Source organism: Oncorhynchus tshawytscha, linkage group LG01 (assembly GCF_018296145.1).
Source record: "Oncorhynchus tshawytscha isolate Ot180627B linkage group LG01, Otsh_v2.0, whole genome shotgun sequence".
NCBI lineage: Eukaryota > Metazoa > Chordata > Actinopteri > Salmoniformes > Salmonidae > Oncorhynchus > Oncorhynchus tshawytscha.
The window spans coordinates 78,296,698-78,313,778 of NC_056429.1; the positions used below are offsets into that span (position 1 = coordinate 78,296,698).

Here is a 17,081-nt window from a genome sequence, read left to right on the forward strand (position 1 = left end):
AACAAATGTGATTGTTTACTTTTAGGCACGAACACAGATGCATGCTAGTGTACCATAATGAGGTCTCCTGCTCGAAGGTTGAGGGCTGTAGGGTCATGAAGGTTCCAGTAGTCCTTCACCGCTCTCACCTGGAGAGACCCTAATGCTTCTAGAGAGAGAGAGAGAGAGAGAGAGAGAGAGAAAGAAAGAAAGAGAGATGATAGAGAGAGACGGAGACAGCGAGAGACAGAAAAAAAGACAGAGAGAGAGAGAGAGAGAGAGAGAGAGAGAGAGAGAGAGAGGAATTACATATTATAGACCAAATCAGAACAAAGCAATACTCCCAGGGGGATAACGTCTAAAAGCGTGAACTGGAGAATGCATAAGAAACAATACACCACCCTGGGGAAATATACACTGGAGCAGTAGTTCCAGAAATCCAAGAGAGTAATATGTAGGAGAGGAGGCCTATCTATCTCACCTCGCAATAGTATCTTGATGTCCTTGCTGGCTGATGTGGTGGTGAACTGGTTAACGTTGTCCAGAGCTGTCTGGTTGTACGTGTTACATAGGTTTACATCAATACCAGCCTGCATGGGCGGGCACACACACACAGACACACAGACAGACAGACACACACACAGACACACAGACACACACACACAGGACAGCACACACACACACGGACACACGGACACACACACACACACACACAGACACACACACACACACACACACACACACACACACACACACACACACACACACACACACACACACACACACACACACACACACACACACACACACACACACACACACACACACACACACACATCGTTAGTCTCCAAGACACAGCATGCACACACTCCCTAAAAATGATGGGTAGCTGCAGCCCATTATGGTGACTGGAGTATGGGTGAGTGGATGTGTCGAAAGGAGTGGGTGTATGGAAAGAGAATCAGCTAATTGGGCAGATTTGTTGCCATTCAAGACCATGTTGCGTGGCTGATTGGGCTGCACTATGAGTGGATAGAGGCGACCGACGCGCCGGTATTGTGCCTGCCTTCCTACTGGGTATCACGGTCATGTCGCCAGAGGTAGCTAACATGCCATTTTTTTTCTCTCATATAATTTGATTTCAAATAGGAAAGTAGCCTACACAAGAAATAACTAATATTGATAACCATCTAGATGTCACCTTGATACATACATACAGTCTATTGGTCAATGGGGAGGGCATGAACAGCAACTACACAGCAACAACACCGGGACACACTGGGACACAGTGCCCTTTGCTCCCACTTAACAAGCACTACTGTCTGGCAACGGTAAGCACACGCATACAACGCATGAAGCAACAGTACACCCATCATCAATACTTAAATAAAAAAGAAACAACCGTCAGTTTTATGACTGAAAATAGCTCACATTATTTCTTAACTCCTTTGTCTGTGTCATGTTTGGATAAGACAGAAACTGCATCCAGTCTTATGCTTCTTCAGCAGATACCTCAGTGGATGGCACCCTATTCCCTATATATTTTACCTTTATTTTACTAGGCAAATCAGTCAAGAACAAATTCTTATTTTCAATGACAGCCTAGGAACAGTGCCCCTGAACAACTGCCTTGTTCGGGGGCAGAACGACAGATTTTTACCTTGTCAGCTCAGGGATTTGATCTTGCAACCTTGCAGTTACTAGTCCAACACGGTAACCACTAGGCTACCTGCCGCCCAATATACAGTAGTGCACTTATTTTTTGTCCAGAGCCTGTTGAAAGTAGTGCACTAAATAAGAAATAGGGTGCCATTTGGGATGCACCCAGTAAGGAGATTCAGACGGTAGGGTTAAGTCTTACGTCCAGCAGCAGGTGCACTACTTCCGTTTTGCCATAGAGGGCAGCCTCGTGCAGAGAGGTCCCAGCCTTAGTGGCTCTGTTGATGTCTATACCAGCCTTCAGTAGCAACCTGAAAACGAAATACACACAGACAGGAGGTTTTACACACAACATACATTACTAACAGCACAGACACGTGCACACACACACACACACACACACACACACACACACACACACACACACACACACACACACACACACACACACACACACACACACACACACACACACACACACACACACACACACACACACACACACACACACACACACACACACACACACACACACACACACACACACACACGAGCCCAGCTGTAGGAATGCTTAAGGTATCAGATCCAGACAGTTGTGGATGTGGTGGAGGAAATCTGGGGTTACGTCCTAAATGGCAACCTATTCTCTACATAATGCATTACTTTTGACCAGGGCCCATTGCTCTGCACTATGTGGAAAATTTGGGACACAGACTGGGAATCTGGGCGTTCCTCTGGGAATGCCTGGCATGGGGAGGGAATGTCAAAGAGATTATCCACAGACTCCCACACCATTGGGAAAATAAGGGAGGGGAGGAGAGGGTAGAGGAGAAAAGAGGAGAAGAGGAGGAGAGGGAAGAGGGGGAGGAGAGGAGGGTAGAGGAGAGGATGGGAGAGTAGAGGAGGAGATGAGGGTAGAGGAGGTAGAGGAGGAGAGGGTAGAGGAGGTAGAGGAGGAGAGGGTAGAGGAGGAGAGGAGGGTAGAGGAGATGAGGGTAGAGGAGGAGATGAGGATAGAGGAGAGGAGTAGAGAAGGGTAGAGGAGGAGAGGGTAGAGGAGAGGAGTAGAGGAGGGTAGAGGAGAGGAGTAGAGAGGAGAGTAGAGGAGGAGATGAGGGTAGAGGAGGGTAGAGGAGGTAGAGGAAGAGAGGGTAGAGGAGGTAGAGGAGGAGAGGGTAGAGGAGGAGAGGAGGGTAGAGGAGATGAGGGTAGAGGAGGAGATGAGGATAGAGGAGAGGAGTAGAGGAGGGTAGTGGAGGAGAGGGTAGAGGAGAGGAGTAGAGGAGTAGAGGAGGGTAGAGGAGAGGAGTAGAGGAGGGTAGAGGAGGATAGAGGAGAGGAGTAGAGGAGGGTAGAGGAGAGGAGGGTAGAGTAGAGGAGGGGTAGAGGAGGAGAGGGTAGAGGAGAGGAGTAGAGGAGGGTAGAGGAGAGGAGGGGAGAGTAGAGGAGGAGATGAGGGTAGAGGAGGGTAGAGGAGGTTGAGGAGGAGAGGGTAGAGGAGGAGAGGAGGGTAGAGGAGATTAGGGTAGAGGAGGAGATGAGGAGGAGGAGAGGGTAGAGGAGAGGAGTAGAGGAGGGTAGAGGAGAGGAGTAGAGGAGGGTAGAGGAGAGGAGGATAGAGGAGAGGAGGGTAGAGGAGAGGAGGGTAGAGTAGAGGAGGAGAGGGTAGGGAGAGGAGGGTAGAGGAGAGGAGTAGAGGAGGGTAGAGGAGGAGAGGAGAGTAGAGGAGGAGAGGGTAGAGGAGAGGAGGGTAGAGGAGAGGAGAGTAGAGGAGGGTAGAGGAGGAGAGGAGAGTAGAGGAGGATAGAGGAGAGGAGGGAAAAATAAGAGAGGAAGGATAGAAGAAGAGGAGAGAGAAAGAGGAGGAGGAGAGGGAAGAGCGGAGGTGAGAAGTAGGAAGCAGTGGGAAAAAGAGTGGAGGAGAAAAGGAGTGAGGAGATGGAAGAAGAGGAGGAATGAAGAAAGGAGTAAAGAGGAGGAGAGCTGGTTACTCAACATCTTTATAAGAGTATAATAATCAGAATAATAATCAGTATAATAATCACATTGGGCTGAAGTAAAAGAGAAGCTGAAAACAGACTGCAAACTGACTCTTTTCTAAGATCTTCCATCCCTCCATTCACAAAAATAAGCAACCCACACAACTTAAAGTGGGAGGAATCTGTATGAGGAACTAAAGTCTCACAAATGTAGTAGAGAAGGTTCAGAAGTGTGCATCCCAAATGGCACCCTAGTCCCTATATAATGAACTACTTTTGACCAGCGCCTAAAGGGAATACAGTGACAGGTTTTACAAACATGAACCTTTTGACCAAGCTCAAGTCAATAGTGGAAAAGAGACACCCCACTGGGCACAGATGTCAGTTCAACATTAAGTTGAGATTTACGTTTGGCTGAGTTGTCAACTAACGTGAAATTAACCAACAATTTCACCCTATCGTTGGATTGAGGTTAAAAGATGGTAGAAATAAAAGCAAAATTCCATTAAGTTGATGACTTTTTGCAAATCCAATCAATTTTCTAAGTTGATTTAACATCATCAAATACAATGTTTTGGTTGAAATTACGTGGAAACAACATTGATTCAAACAGTTTTTGCCCGGCGGGACTCCTTTGGGTTGGCCTGGGATTCCAGGGCCATTCTTTATTTAATTTCCTCCTACTCTGTCTCTGTCTATATGTCTTTCTCTCTCTCTCATATATACACTGCTCAAAAAAATAAAGGGAACACTAAAATAACACATCCTAGATCTGAATGAATGACATATTCTTATTAAATACTTTTTTCTGTCTCTCTCTCTCTCTCTATATATATATATATGTCTCTCTTTCTTTCTCTCTCTCTCTCTTTCTTTTTTGTCTCTCTGCCACCCACCCCTCTCTCTCTTTTCTCCATATCTAATATGGGAGTAAAATTCCACAGCAGCAGAATGTGTAACACGGATGGAGGGAACCCCATAACCTCCTGGGAATGTGGTGATTTAAGTAGGAAGGGAATCATTAACAGCATGTAAGAGACCCTGGAGGTTATGGGGTTCGAGGGTGGATATCCCACTTACGCAATGTCAACACACACATGCACACACACACGGTCAAGGACAGCTACTCCTCTCACCTGATGATGTCTTTGTGTCCATTGCGAGCGGCCAGGTGAAGGGGTGTGTTGGAGGAGGTAAAGTCTAGACCCTCCCCCTCCAACAGAGCTACCACCATGTTACTGCTCAATAACAACTGAGCCACCTGAGAGAAAGAGAATGAGGGAGAGAGACAGACAGAGTGAGACAAAGAGAGACGGAGCGAGACAGAAAGACACAGAGAGAGAGAAAGGGAGAGAGAGAGAGACAAAGAGAGAGAGAGAGAAGATTGTAGAGTTATAGAAGAGGTGAAGTGTAAAGGAGCCAAAGAGCAAGATGGAAGGATGGAGAAAGAGAGACATTAAACAGAGACAGAGATAAGTTTAGTATTGTGTATTCCAGTGGTGGAAAAAGTACCCAATTGTCATAAAATAACATATGACAAAGTACATATAACTGCTAATAAACTCAGCAAAAAAAGAAATGTCTCTTTTTCAGGACCCTGTCTTTCAAAGATAATTCGTAAAAATCCAAATAACTTTACAGATCTTCATTGTAAAGGGCTTAAACACTGTTTCCCATGCTTTTATAATGAACCATAAACCATTTCCCAGGCGTTTCTACTGACTCTGAAAAACACCAAAAGGAAGATGCCCAGGGTCCCTGCCTATCTGTGAACGTGCCTTAGGCATGCTGCAAGGAGGTATGAGGACTGCAGATTTGGCCAGGGCAATAAATTGCCATGTCCGTACTGTGAGACACCTAAGACAGCGCTACAGGGAGACAGGACGGACAGCTGATCGTCCTCGCAGTGGCAGACCATGTGTAACAACACCTGCACAGGATCGGTACATCCAAACATCACACCTGCGGGACAGGTACAGGATGGCAACAACAACTGCCCGAGTTACACCAGGAACGCACAATCCCTCCATCAGTACTCAGACTGTCCGCAATAGGCTGAGAGAGGCTGGACTGAGGGCTTGTAGGCCTGTTGTAAGGCAGGTCCTCACCAGACATCACCGGCAACAACGTTGCCTATGGGCACAAACCCATCGTCGCTGGACCAGACAGGACTGGCAAAAAGTGCTCTTCACTGACAAGTCGCGGGTTTGTCTCACCAGGGGTGATGGTCGGATTTGCGTTTATCATCGAAGGAATGAGCGTTACACCGAGGCCTGTAATCTGGAGCGGGATTGATTTGGAGGTGGAGAGTCCGTCATAGTCTGAGGCGGTGTGTCACAGCATCATCGGACTGAGCTTGTTGTCATTGCAGGATATCTCAACTCTGTGCGTTACAGGGAAGACATCCTCCTCCCTCATGTGGTACCCTTCCCACAGGCTCATCCTGACATGACCCTCCAGCATGACAATGCAGAGCCCGGATCTCAATCCCATTGAGCACGTCTCGGGACCTGTTGGATCGGAGGGTGAGGGCTATGGCCATTCCCCCCAGAATGTCCGGGAACTTGCAGGTGCCTTGGTGGAAGAGTGGAGTAGCATCTCACAGCAAGAATTGGCAAATCTGGTGCAGTCCATGAGGAGGAGATGCACTGCAGTACAGCTGGTGGCCACACCAGATACTGACTGTTACTTTTGATTTTGACCCCCCCTTTGTTCAGGGACACATTATTCAATTTCTGTTAGCCACATGTCTGTGGAACTTGTTCAGTTTATGTCTCAGTTGTTGAATCTTGTTATGTTCATACAAATATTTACACATGTTAAGTTTGCTAAAAAGAAACACAGTTGACAGTGAGAGGACGTTTCTTTTTTTGCTGAGTTTATATACTTAAGTATCAAAAGTAAAAGTATAAATAATTTCACATTCTTATATTAAGAAAACCAAACTGCACAAATTCCTTGTTATTTAAATTTACGGATAGCGAGGGGCACATTCCAACACTCAGACTTCATTCCCAAACGAAGCGTGTCTTTAGTGAGTCCATCAGATCAGAGGCAGTAGGGGTGACCAGGGAGGTTCTCTTGATAAGTGTGTGAACTGGACCATTTTCCTGTCCTGCTAAGCATTCGAAATGTAACGAGTACTTTTGTTTATCAGGGATGTATGGAGTAAAATGTACATTGTTTTCTTAAGGAATGTTGTGAAGTAAAAGTAAAAGTTGTCAAAAATATCATTAGCAAAGTACAGATACCCCCACAAAATGACTTAAGTAGTACTTTAAAGTATTTTTACTTAAATACTTTACACCACTTGTGTATTCCATACATGTACATTTTATGGGGCCACCTAAGTGCACATAAAACCTGCCTAGCAACTGTCCATGCGCTGGGTGTCTAAAGATACCCCTATTACCGTAACAAAGACGCTTACTGAGAGGGGTAGAAGGAGAGGGAAAGGGGGAATAGAGAGAGAGACTACAGTAATAAAGACCTTAACTGACTCAGCGTTACAGCGTAAAGCCTGTTGTTATGCTATTCACAGGGCCAGAAGATTACTGACGTGTCTGTCTGTCTTGCGTGCGTGCCTGTGTGTGTAAATTCAACTTTGGCTAAACCTAAAAAACAGGGACAGCTATACATTTCATCACAACTGTGACAGAGAAACATACTGCACTGCAATATCTCTCTCACTCGTGTGAGTGTGTGTGTGTGTGTGTGTGTACGCCTGTGTGCATGCATCGGTGTGTGTGTGTTTGTGTGAGAGAGTGTGTATGTGCGTGCGTGTATGCGCGTTTGTGTGTGCCTGTCCGGGGAGCAGAACCGAAACCCATTTCCCTTTAGCTGAAACAGGCTTATTTTAGCTGCTAGTTCATTTTAGCTGGTAATTCATCTAAGCTATGTGAGATGTTTGACATTGGCCTTCCCCCTCTATCCATCACACACCCTCTATCCATCACACACCCTCTATCCATCACACACCCTCTGTGAGACATGGACAAATACACACACACACTATCACCACTTACACTGGCCTTTGATCATTGTAATGTCTATTGGATGTACGTGTTAAGTGTGGGTTAAATAGGGAGGTATTGTGGCATATACACTGCTCAAAAAAATAAAGGGAACACTTAAACAACACAATGTAACTCCAAGTCAATCACACTTCTGTGAAATCAAACTGTCCACTTAGGAAGCAACACTGATTGACAATACATTTCACATGCTGTTGTGCAAATGGAATAGACAACAGGTGGAAATTATAGGAAATTATCAAGACACCCCCAATAAAGGAGTGGTTCTGAAGGTGGTGACCACAGACCACTTCTCAGTTCCTATGCTTCCTGGATGATGTTTTGGTCACTTTTGAATGCTGGCGATGCTTTCACTCTAGTGGTAGCATGAGACGGAGTCTACAACCCACATAAGTGGCTCAGGTAGTGCAGCTCATCCAGGATGGAACATTAATGCGAGCTGTGGCAGGAAGGTTTGCTGTGTCTGTCAGCGTAGTGTCCAGAGCATGGAGGCGCTACCAGGAGACAGGCCAGTACATCAGGAGACGTGGAGGAGGCCGTAGGAGGGCAACAACCCAGCAGCAGGACCGCTACCTCCGCCTTTGTGCAAGGAGCAGGAGGAGCACTGCCAGAGCCCTGCAAAATGACCTCCAGCAGGCCACAAATGTGCATGTGTCTGCTCAAACGGTCAGAAACAGACTCCATGAGGGTGGTATGAGGGCCCGACGTCCACAGGTGGGGGTTGTGCTTACAGCCCAACACTGTGCAGGACGTTTGGCATTTGCCAGAGAACACCAGATTGGCAAATTCGCCACTGGCGCCCTGTGCTCTTCACAGATGAAAGCAGGTTCACACTGAGCACATGTGACAGACGTGACAGAGTCTGGAGATGCCATGGAGAACGTTCTGCTGCCTGCAACATCCTCCAGCATGAAAGGTTTGGCGGTGGGTCAGTCATGGTGTGGGGTGGCATTTATTTGGGGGGCCGCACAGCCCTCCATGTGCTCGCCAGAGGTAGGCCCTGGGTTCCTCCTAATGCAAGACAATGCTAGACCTCATGTGGCTGGAGTGTGTCAGCAGTTCCTGCAGGAGGAAGGCATTGATGCTATGGACTGGCCTGCCCGTTCCCCAGACCTGAATCCAATTGAGCACATCTGGGACATCATGTCTTGCTCCATCCACCAACGCCACAGACTGTCCAGGAGTTGGCGGGTGCTTTAGTCCAGGTCTGGGAGGAGATCCCTCAGGAGACCATCCGCCACCACATCAGGAGCATGCCCAGGCGTTGTAGGGAGGTCATACAGGCACGTGGAGGCCACACACACTACTGAGCCTCATTTTGACTTGTTTTAAGGACATTGCATCAAAGTTGGATCAGCCTGTAGTGTGGTTTTCCACTTTAATTTCAAGTGTGACTCCAAATCCAGACCTCCATGGGTTGATAAATTTGATTTCCATTGATAATTTTTGTGTGATTTTGTTGTCAGCATATTCAACTATGTAAAGAAAAAAGTATTTAATAAGAATATTTAATTCATTCAGATCTAGGATGTGTTATTTTAGTGTTCCCTTTATTCTTTTGAGCAGTGTATATCTACAGCTTATTACAGTTTTTCTCAATCGCGTATACACATTTTTTGGAACAACATTTTCCATTTTCAAAACAGAGTTCACAAGACACAGAAGTCTGTGGCCTTTTGCAAAACAAAATGCGTTTTCAAAATGTAGTTGCCTTCTCAAATATATACATTCATCAAAAATATATTATACCGTCACAATACATTCATCAAAAATATATTATACCGTCATAATAGATTCATCACAACTATATTATACCGTCATAATAGATTCATCACAACTATATTATACCGTCATAATAGATTCATCAAAACTATATTATACCGTCATAATAGATTCATCAAAACTATATTATACCGTCATAATAGATGCATCACAACTATATTATACCGTCATAATAGATGCATCACAACTATATTATACCGTCATAATAGATGCATCACAACTATATTATACCGTCATAATAGATTCATCAAAAATATATTATACCGTCATAATAGATTCATCACAACTATATTATACCGTCATAATAGATTCATCAAAACTATATTATACCGTCATAATAGATTCATCAAAAATATATTTTACCGTCATAATAGATTCATCACAACTATATTATACCGTCATAATAGATTCATCAAAACTATATTATACCGTCATAATAGATTCATCAAAAATATATTTTACCGTCATAATAGATTCATCACAACTATATTATACCGTCATAATAGATTCATCAAAACTATATTATACCGTCATAATAGATTCATCAAAACTATATTATACTGTCATAATAGATTCATCCAAACTATATTATACCGTCATAATAGATTCATCAAAACTATATTATACCGTCATAATAGATTCATCAAAACTATATTATACCGTCATAATAGATTCATCAAAACTATATTTTACCGTCATAATAGATGCATCACAACTATATTATACCGTCATAATAGATTCATCAAAACTATATTATACCGTCATAATAGATTCATCACAACTATATTATACCGTCATAATAGATTAATCAAAACTGTATTATACCGTCATAATAGATTCATCAAAACTATATTATACCGTCATAATAGATTCATCAAAACTATATTATACCGTCATAATAGATTCATCACAACTATATTATACCGTCATAATAGATTCATCAAAACTATATTATACCGTCATAATAGATTCATCAAAACTATATTATACCGTCATAATAGATTCATCAAAACTATATTATACCGTCATAATAGATTCATCACAACTATATTATACCGTCATAATAGATTCATCCAAACTATATTATACCGTCATAATAGATTCATCAAAACTATATTATACCGTCATAATAGATTCATCAAAACTATATTATACCGTCATAATAGATTCATCAAAACTATATTATACCGTCATAATAGATTCATCAAAACTGTATTATACCGTCATAATAGATTCATCAAAACTATATTATACCGTCATAATAGATTCATCAAAACTGTATTATACCGTCATAATAGATTCATCAAAACTATATTATACCGTCATAATAGATTCATCACAACTATATTATACCGTCATAATAGATTCATCAAAACTATATTATACCGTCATAATAGATTCATCAAAACTATATTATACCGTCATAATAGATTCATCACAACTATATTATACCGTCATAATAGATTCATCAAAACTATATTATACCGTCATAATAGATTCATCAAAACTATATTATACCGTCATAATAGATTCATCAAAACTATATTATACCGTCATAATAGATTCATCACAACTATATTATACCGTCATAATAGATTCATCAAAAATATATTTTACCGTCATAATAGATTCATCACAACTATATTATACCGTCATAATAGATTCATCAAAACTATATTATACCGTCATAATAGATTCATCAAAAATATATTTTACCGTCATAATAGATTCATCACAACTATATTATACCGTCATAATAGATTCATCAAAACTATATTATACCGTCATAATAGATTCATCACAACTATATTATACCGTCATAATAGAGTCATCAAAACTATATTATACCGTCATAATAGATTCATCCAAACTATATTATACCGTCATAATAGAGTCATCAAAACTATATTATACCGTCATAATAGATTCATCCAAGCTATATTATACCGTCATAATAGATTCATCAAAACTATATTATACCGTCATAATAGATGCATCACAACTATATTATACCGTCATAATAGATTCATCAAAACTATATTATACCGTCATAATAGATGCATCACAACTATATTATACCGTCATAATAGATTCATCAAAACTATATTATACCGTCATAATAGATTCATCAAAACTATATTATACCGTCATAATAGATTCATCAAAACTATATTATACCGTCATAATAGATTCATCAAAACTATATTATACCGTCATAATAGATTCATCACAACTATATTATACCGTCATAATAGATTCATCAAAACTATATTATACCGTCATAATAGATTCATCAAAACTATATTATACCGTCATAATAGATGCATCACAACTATATTATACCGTCATAATAGATTCATCAAAACTATATTATACCGTCATAATAGATTCATCAAAACTATATTATACTGTCATAATAGATTCATCCAAACTATATTATACCGTCATAATAGATTCATCAAAACTATATTATACCGTCATAATAGATTCATCAAAACTATATTTTACCGTCATAATAGATGCATCACAACTATATTATACCGTCATAATAGATTCATCAAAACTATATTATACCGTCATAATAGATTCATCACAACTATATTATACCGTCATAATAGATTCATCAAAACTGTATTATACCGTCATAATAGATTCATCAAAACTATATTATACCGTCATAATAGATTCATCAAAACTATATTATACCGTCATAATAGATTCATCACAACTATATTATACCGTCATAATAGATTCATCAAAACTATATTATACCGTCATAATAGATTCATCAAAACTATATTATACCGTCATAATAGATTCATCAAAACTATATTATACCGTCATAATAGATTCATCACAACTATATTATACCGTCATAATAGATTCATCAAAACTATATTATACCGTCATAATAGATTCATCAAAACTATATTATACCGTCATAATAGATTCATCAAAACTATATTATACCGTCATAATAGATTCATCAAAACTATATTATACCGTCATAATAGATTCATCAAAACTATATTATACCGTCATAATAGATTCATCAAAACTATATTATACCGTCATAATAGATTCATCACAACTATATTATACCGTCATAATAGATTCATCAAAACTATATTATACCGTCATAATAGATTCATCAAAACTATATTATACCGTCATAATAGATTCATCAAAACTATATTATACCGTCATAATAGATTCATCAAAACTATATTATACCGTCATAATAGATTCATCAAAACTATATTATACCGTCATAATAGATTCATCAAAACTATATTATACCGTCATAATAGATTCATCAAAACTGTATTATACCGTCATAATAGATTCATCAAAACTATATTATACCGTCATAATAGATTCATCACAACTATATTATACCGTCATAATAGATTCATCAAAACTATATTATACTGTCATAATAGATTCATCAAACTATATTATACCGTCATAATAGATCATCAAAACTATATTATACCGTCATAATAGATTCATCAAAACTATATTATACCGTCATAATAGATTCATCAAAACTATATTATACCGTCATAATAGATGCATCAAAACTATATTATACCGTCATAATAGATTCATCAAAACTATATTATACCGTCATAATAGATTCATCAAAACTATATTATACCGTCATAATAGATTCATCAAAACTATATTATACCGTCATAATAGATTCATCAAAACTATATTATATAATAGATCATCAAAACTATATAGATCATAATAGATCATCACAACTATATTATACCGTCATAATAGATTCATCAAAACTATATTATACCGTCATAATAGATGCATCAAACTATATTATACCGTCATAATAGATTCATCAAAACTATATTATACCGTCATAATAGATTCATCAAAACTATATTATACCGTCATAATAGATTCATCAAAACTATATTATACCGTCATAATAGATTCATCAAAACTATATTATACCGTCATAATAGATTCATCAAAACTATATTATACCGTCATAATAGATTCATCAAAACTATATTATACCGTCATAATAGATTCATCAAAAATATATTTTACCGTCATAATAGATGCATCAAAACTATATTATACCGTCATAATAGATTCATCAAAACTATATTATACCGTCATAATAGATTCATCCAAACTATATTATACCGTCATAATAGATTCATCAAAACTATATTATACCGTCATAATAGATTCATCAAAACTATATTATACCGTCATAATAGATTCATCAAAACTATATTTTACCGTCATAATAGATGCATCACAACTATATTATACCGTCATAATAGATTCATCAAAACTATATTATACCGTCATAATAGATTCATCAAAACTATATTATACCGTCATAATAGATTCATCAAAACTATATTATACCGTCATAATAGATGCATCACAACTATATTATACCGTCATAATAGATTCATCAAAACTATATTATACCGTCATAATAGATTCATCAAAACTATATTATACCGTCATAATAGATTCATCAAAACTATATTATACCGTCATAATAGATTCATCACAAACTATATTATACCGTCATAATAGATTCATCAAACTATATTATACCGTCATAATAGATTCATCCAAACTATATTATACCGTCATAATAGATTCATCAAAACTATATTATACCGTCATAATAGATTCATCAAAACTATATTATACCGTCAAATAGATTCATCAAAACTATATTATACCGTCATAATAGATTCATCAAAACTGTATTATACCGTCATAATAGATTCATCAAAACTATATTATACCGTCATAATAGATTCATCAAAACTATATTATACCGTCATAATAGATTCATCAAAACTGTATTATACCGTCATAATAGATTCATCAAAACTATATTATACCGTCATAATAGATTCATCACAACTATATTATACCGTCATAATAGAGTCATCAAAACTATATTATACCGTCATAATAGATTCATCAAAACTATATTATACCGTCATAATAGATTCATCAAAAGAATACAACTGCCTGCCAAAAGATTAATGCAACCTTTTTTATTTATTTTTTAAAATCTACTTTTACCCAGTAGATCATTACATTTTCTAAGCGGTCACCAAATCATGATGATCAAAATTGGAAGTACATCTATCCAAAGCTGCAGAATTATGGGAAATGACTCTCCTTTTTTGCATATCTCACTAAACAAATTTAATACACATCCAATCAAAAATTATTCCAATAAAAAAATAAGCACATTGTGAGCAGGGTTCATTTAGGATTCATTAATCACAATCCAATTCCATGTATTCAATACAAAGGCTGGTTTGCTCATAATTTTGTAGACATTCCATTGGCACAAGGAGACACTATCCACAACAGAAATAAGGAAAGGTGAATACAATGGAGGAACACAACTGACATGAATGTATAGGCCTCAATCCACACCAAAGCAAAGCTCTGTAATGGAATGTTGAAGATGATGACTTAGAAGTAAACCAAAGTTACATAAAAGAAACCAATTTTATTCTCTGCATCTCTGCATGTCCGGACTATTGTAAAAAATCGGAACAATTAGACGGTCCCCATTGCCTAGAGATCTTTCCTGGCTACCCCTACCCCGGTCAACAGCTCTGCACCCCCACATCAACTTGCCAAAGCCTCCCCCATTTCTACTTCACCCAAATCCAGACAGCTGATGTTCTGAAAGAGCTGCAATATCTGGATCCCTACAAATCAGCTGGGCTAGACAATCTGGACCCTCTCTTTCTAAAACTTTCCAACGCAATTGTTGCTACCCCTATTACTAGCCTGTTCAACCTCTCTTTCGTATCGTCTGAGATCCCTAAAGATTGGAAAGATGCCGCGGTCATCCCCTCTTCAAAGGGGGTGACACTCTAGACCCAAACTGTTACAGACCTATATCTATCGTACCCTGCCTATCTAAAGTCTTCAAAAGCCAAGTTAACAAACAGATCACTGACCATTTCGAATCCCACCGTACCTTCTCCGCTATGCAATCTTTTTCCCGAGCTGGTCATGGGTGCACCTCAGCCACGCTTATTTTAATTTGGCGCTCTGCATTTTCACTGGCTTTTGGCCAGGTGGGACGCTAGCATCCCACATATCCCAGAGAGGTTAAGCATCTCCAATCCAAAATTAAATCTAGAATCGGCTTCCTATTTTGCAACAAAGCATCCTTCACTCATGCTGCCAAACATACCCTCGTAAAACTGACTATTCTACCGATCCTTGACTTCGGCGATGTCATCTACAAAATAGCCTCCAACACTCTACTCAGCAAATTGGATGCAGTCTATCACAGTGCCATCCGTTTTGTCACCAAAGCCCCATATACTACCTACCACTGTGACCTGTACGCTCTCGTTGGCTGGTCCTCACTTAATTTTCATTGCCAAACCTACTGGCTACAGGTTATCTACAAGTCTCTGCTATGTAAAGCCCCACCTTATCTCAGCTCACTAGTCACCATAGCAGCGCCCACCCGAAGCACGTGCTCCAGCAGGTATATTTCACTGGTCACCCCCAAAGCCAACTTCTACTTTGGCCGCCTTTCCTTCCAGTTCTCTGCTGCCAATGACAGGAACGAATTGCAAAAATCACTGAAGCTGGAGACTTATATCTCCCTCACTAACTTTAAGCATCAGCTGTCAGAGCAGCTTACCGATCATTGCACTTGTACATAGCACATCTGTAAATAGCCCACCCAACTACCTCATCCCCATATTGTTATTCTTTGTTTGCTCCTTTGCACCCCAGTATCTCTACTTGCACATTCATTTCTGCACATCTATCACTCCAGTGTTTAATTGCAAAATTCAAATTATTTCGCCACTATGGCATATTCATTGCCTTACCTCCCTAATCTTACTACATTTGCACACTCTGTATATAGACTTTTCTATTGTGTTATTGACTGTATGTTTGTTTATCCCATGTGTAACTCTGGGTTATTTTTGTCGCACTGCTTTGCTCTATCTTGGCTAGGTCGCAGTTGTAAATGAGAACTTGTTCTCAACTAGCCTACCTGGTTAAATAAAGGTGAAATAAAAATAAAATTAAAATAAATTGTACTTGGTATGATACTGATGGGATGCTTTAGAATTTCATGCAGTAGTATTTACTGATTGCCGGAAACAGTGAATACTACTGCACACATTTCTCTTCTGATGAAAATAACGTGTTAATATTCTGTGAACATAACACTTAACAGTGCATTTTGTAGTCACTGGTGACATTTGTATTTAATGTTTTGCAAAATGTGGTCTAAGATATGCAAGTCAGATACAAGGGCAAGAAAAGGATCTGAAGTTCTGTAAATGTATTTGAACATTTGATCATTGCTGTTCTGCTATAGATACGTTTCAACAGATCCAAAAAGTGCTTGTACGCGATTGAGAAAAACTGTAACTAGCATATATGAAAATATGCCCTTTAGTGGAGGCGGGTGGGTGGAGATGTAGGAGGATGGGCTCATTGTAATAGCTGGAATCAAATTAATTGAACATTATCAAACACATGAAAACCATGAGTTAGGTGTATTTGATACCTTTCCATATTATCCATTCCAACCATTGCAATGAGCCTGTCCTCCTACATCTCTACCCACCAGCCTCCTCTGCCA

At 39.2% G+C, this 17,081-nt stretch overlaps 1 protein-coding gene across 5 annotated transcripts in view; it reads right to left on the bottom strand.

Annotated features, from left to right (window-relative positions):
- LOC112261034 (caskin-2-like) overlaps positions 1 to 17,081 on the bottom strand; it is an 84,063-nt gene that overhangs the window by 17,795 nt on the left and 49,187 nt on the right. For all 5 annotated transcript variants that reach the window (XM_042325992.1, XM_042325978.1, XM_042325991.1 and 2 more), the window contains 4 exons: positions 4,754 to 4,878; positions 1,841 to 1,949; positions 461 to 569; positions 54 to 148 (listed from right to left, as the gene is read on the bottom strand). In XM_042325992.1, coding sequence (XP_042181926.1) covers positions 54 to 148; positions 461 to 569; positions 1,841 to 1,949; positions 4,754 to 4,878 — 438 coding nt within the window. The remainder of the gene's footprint in view (positions 1 to 53; positions 149 to 460; positions 570 to 1,840; positions 1,950 to 4,753; positions 4,879 to 17,081) is intronic.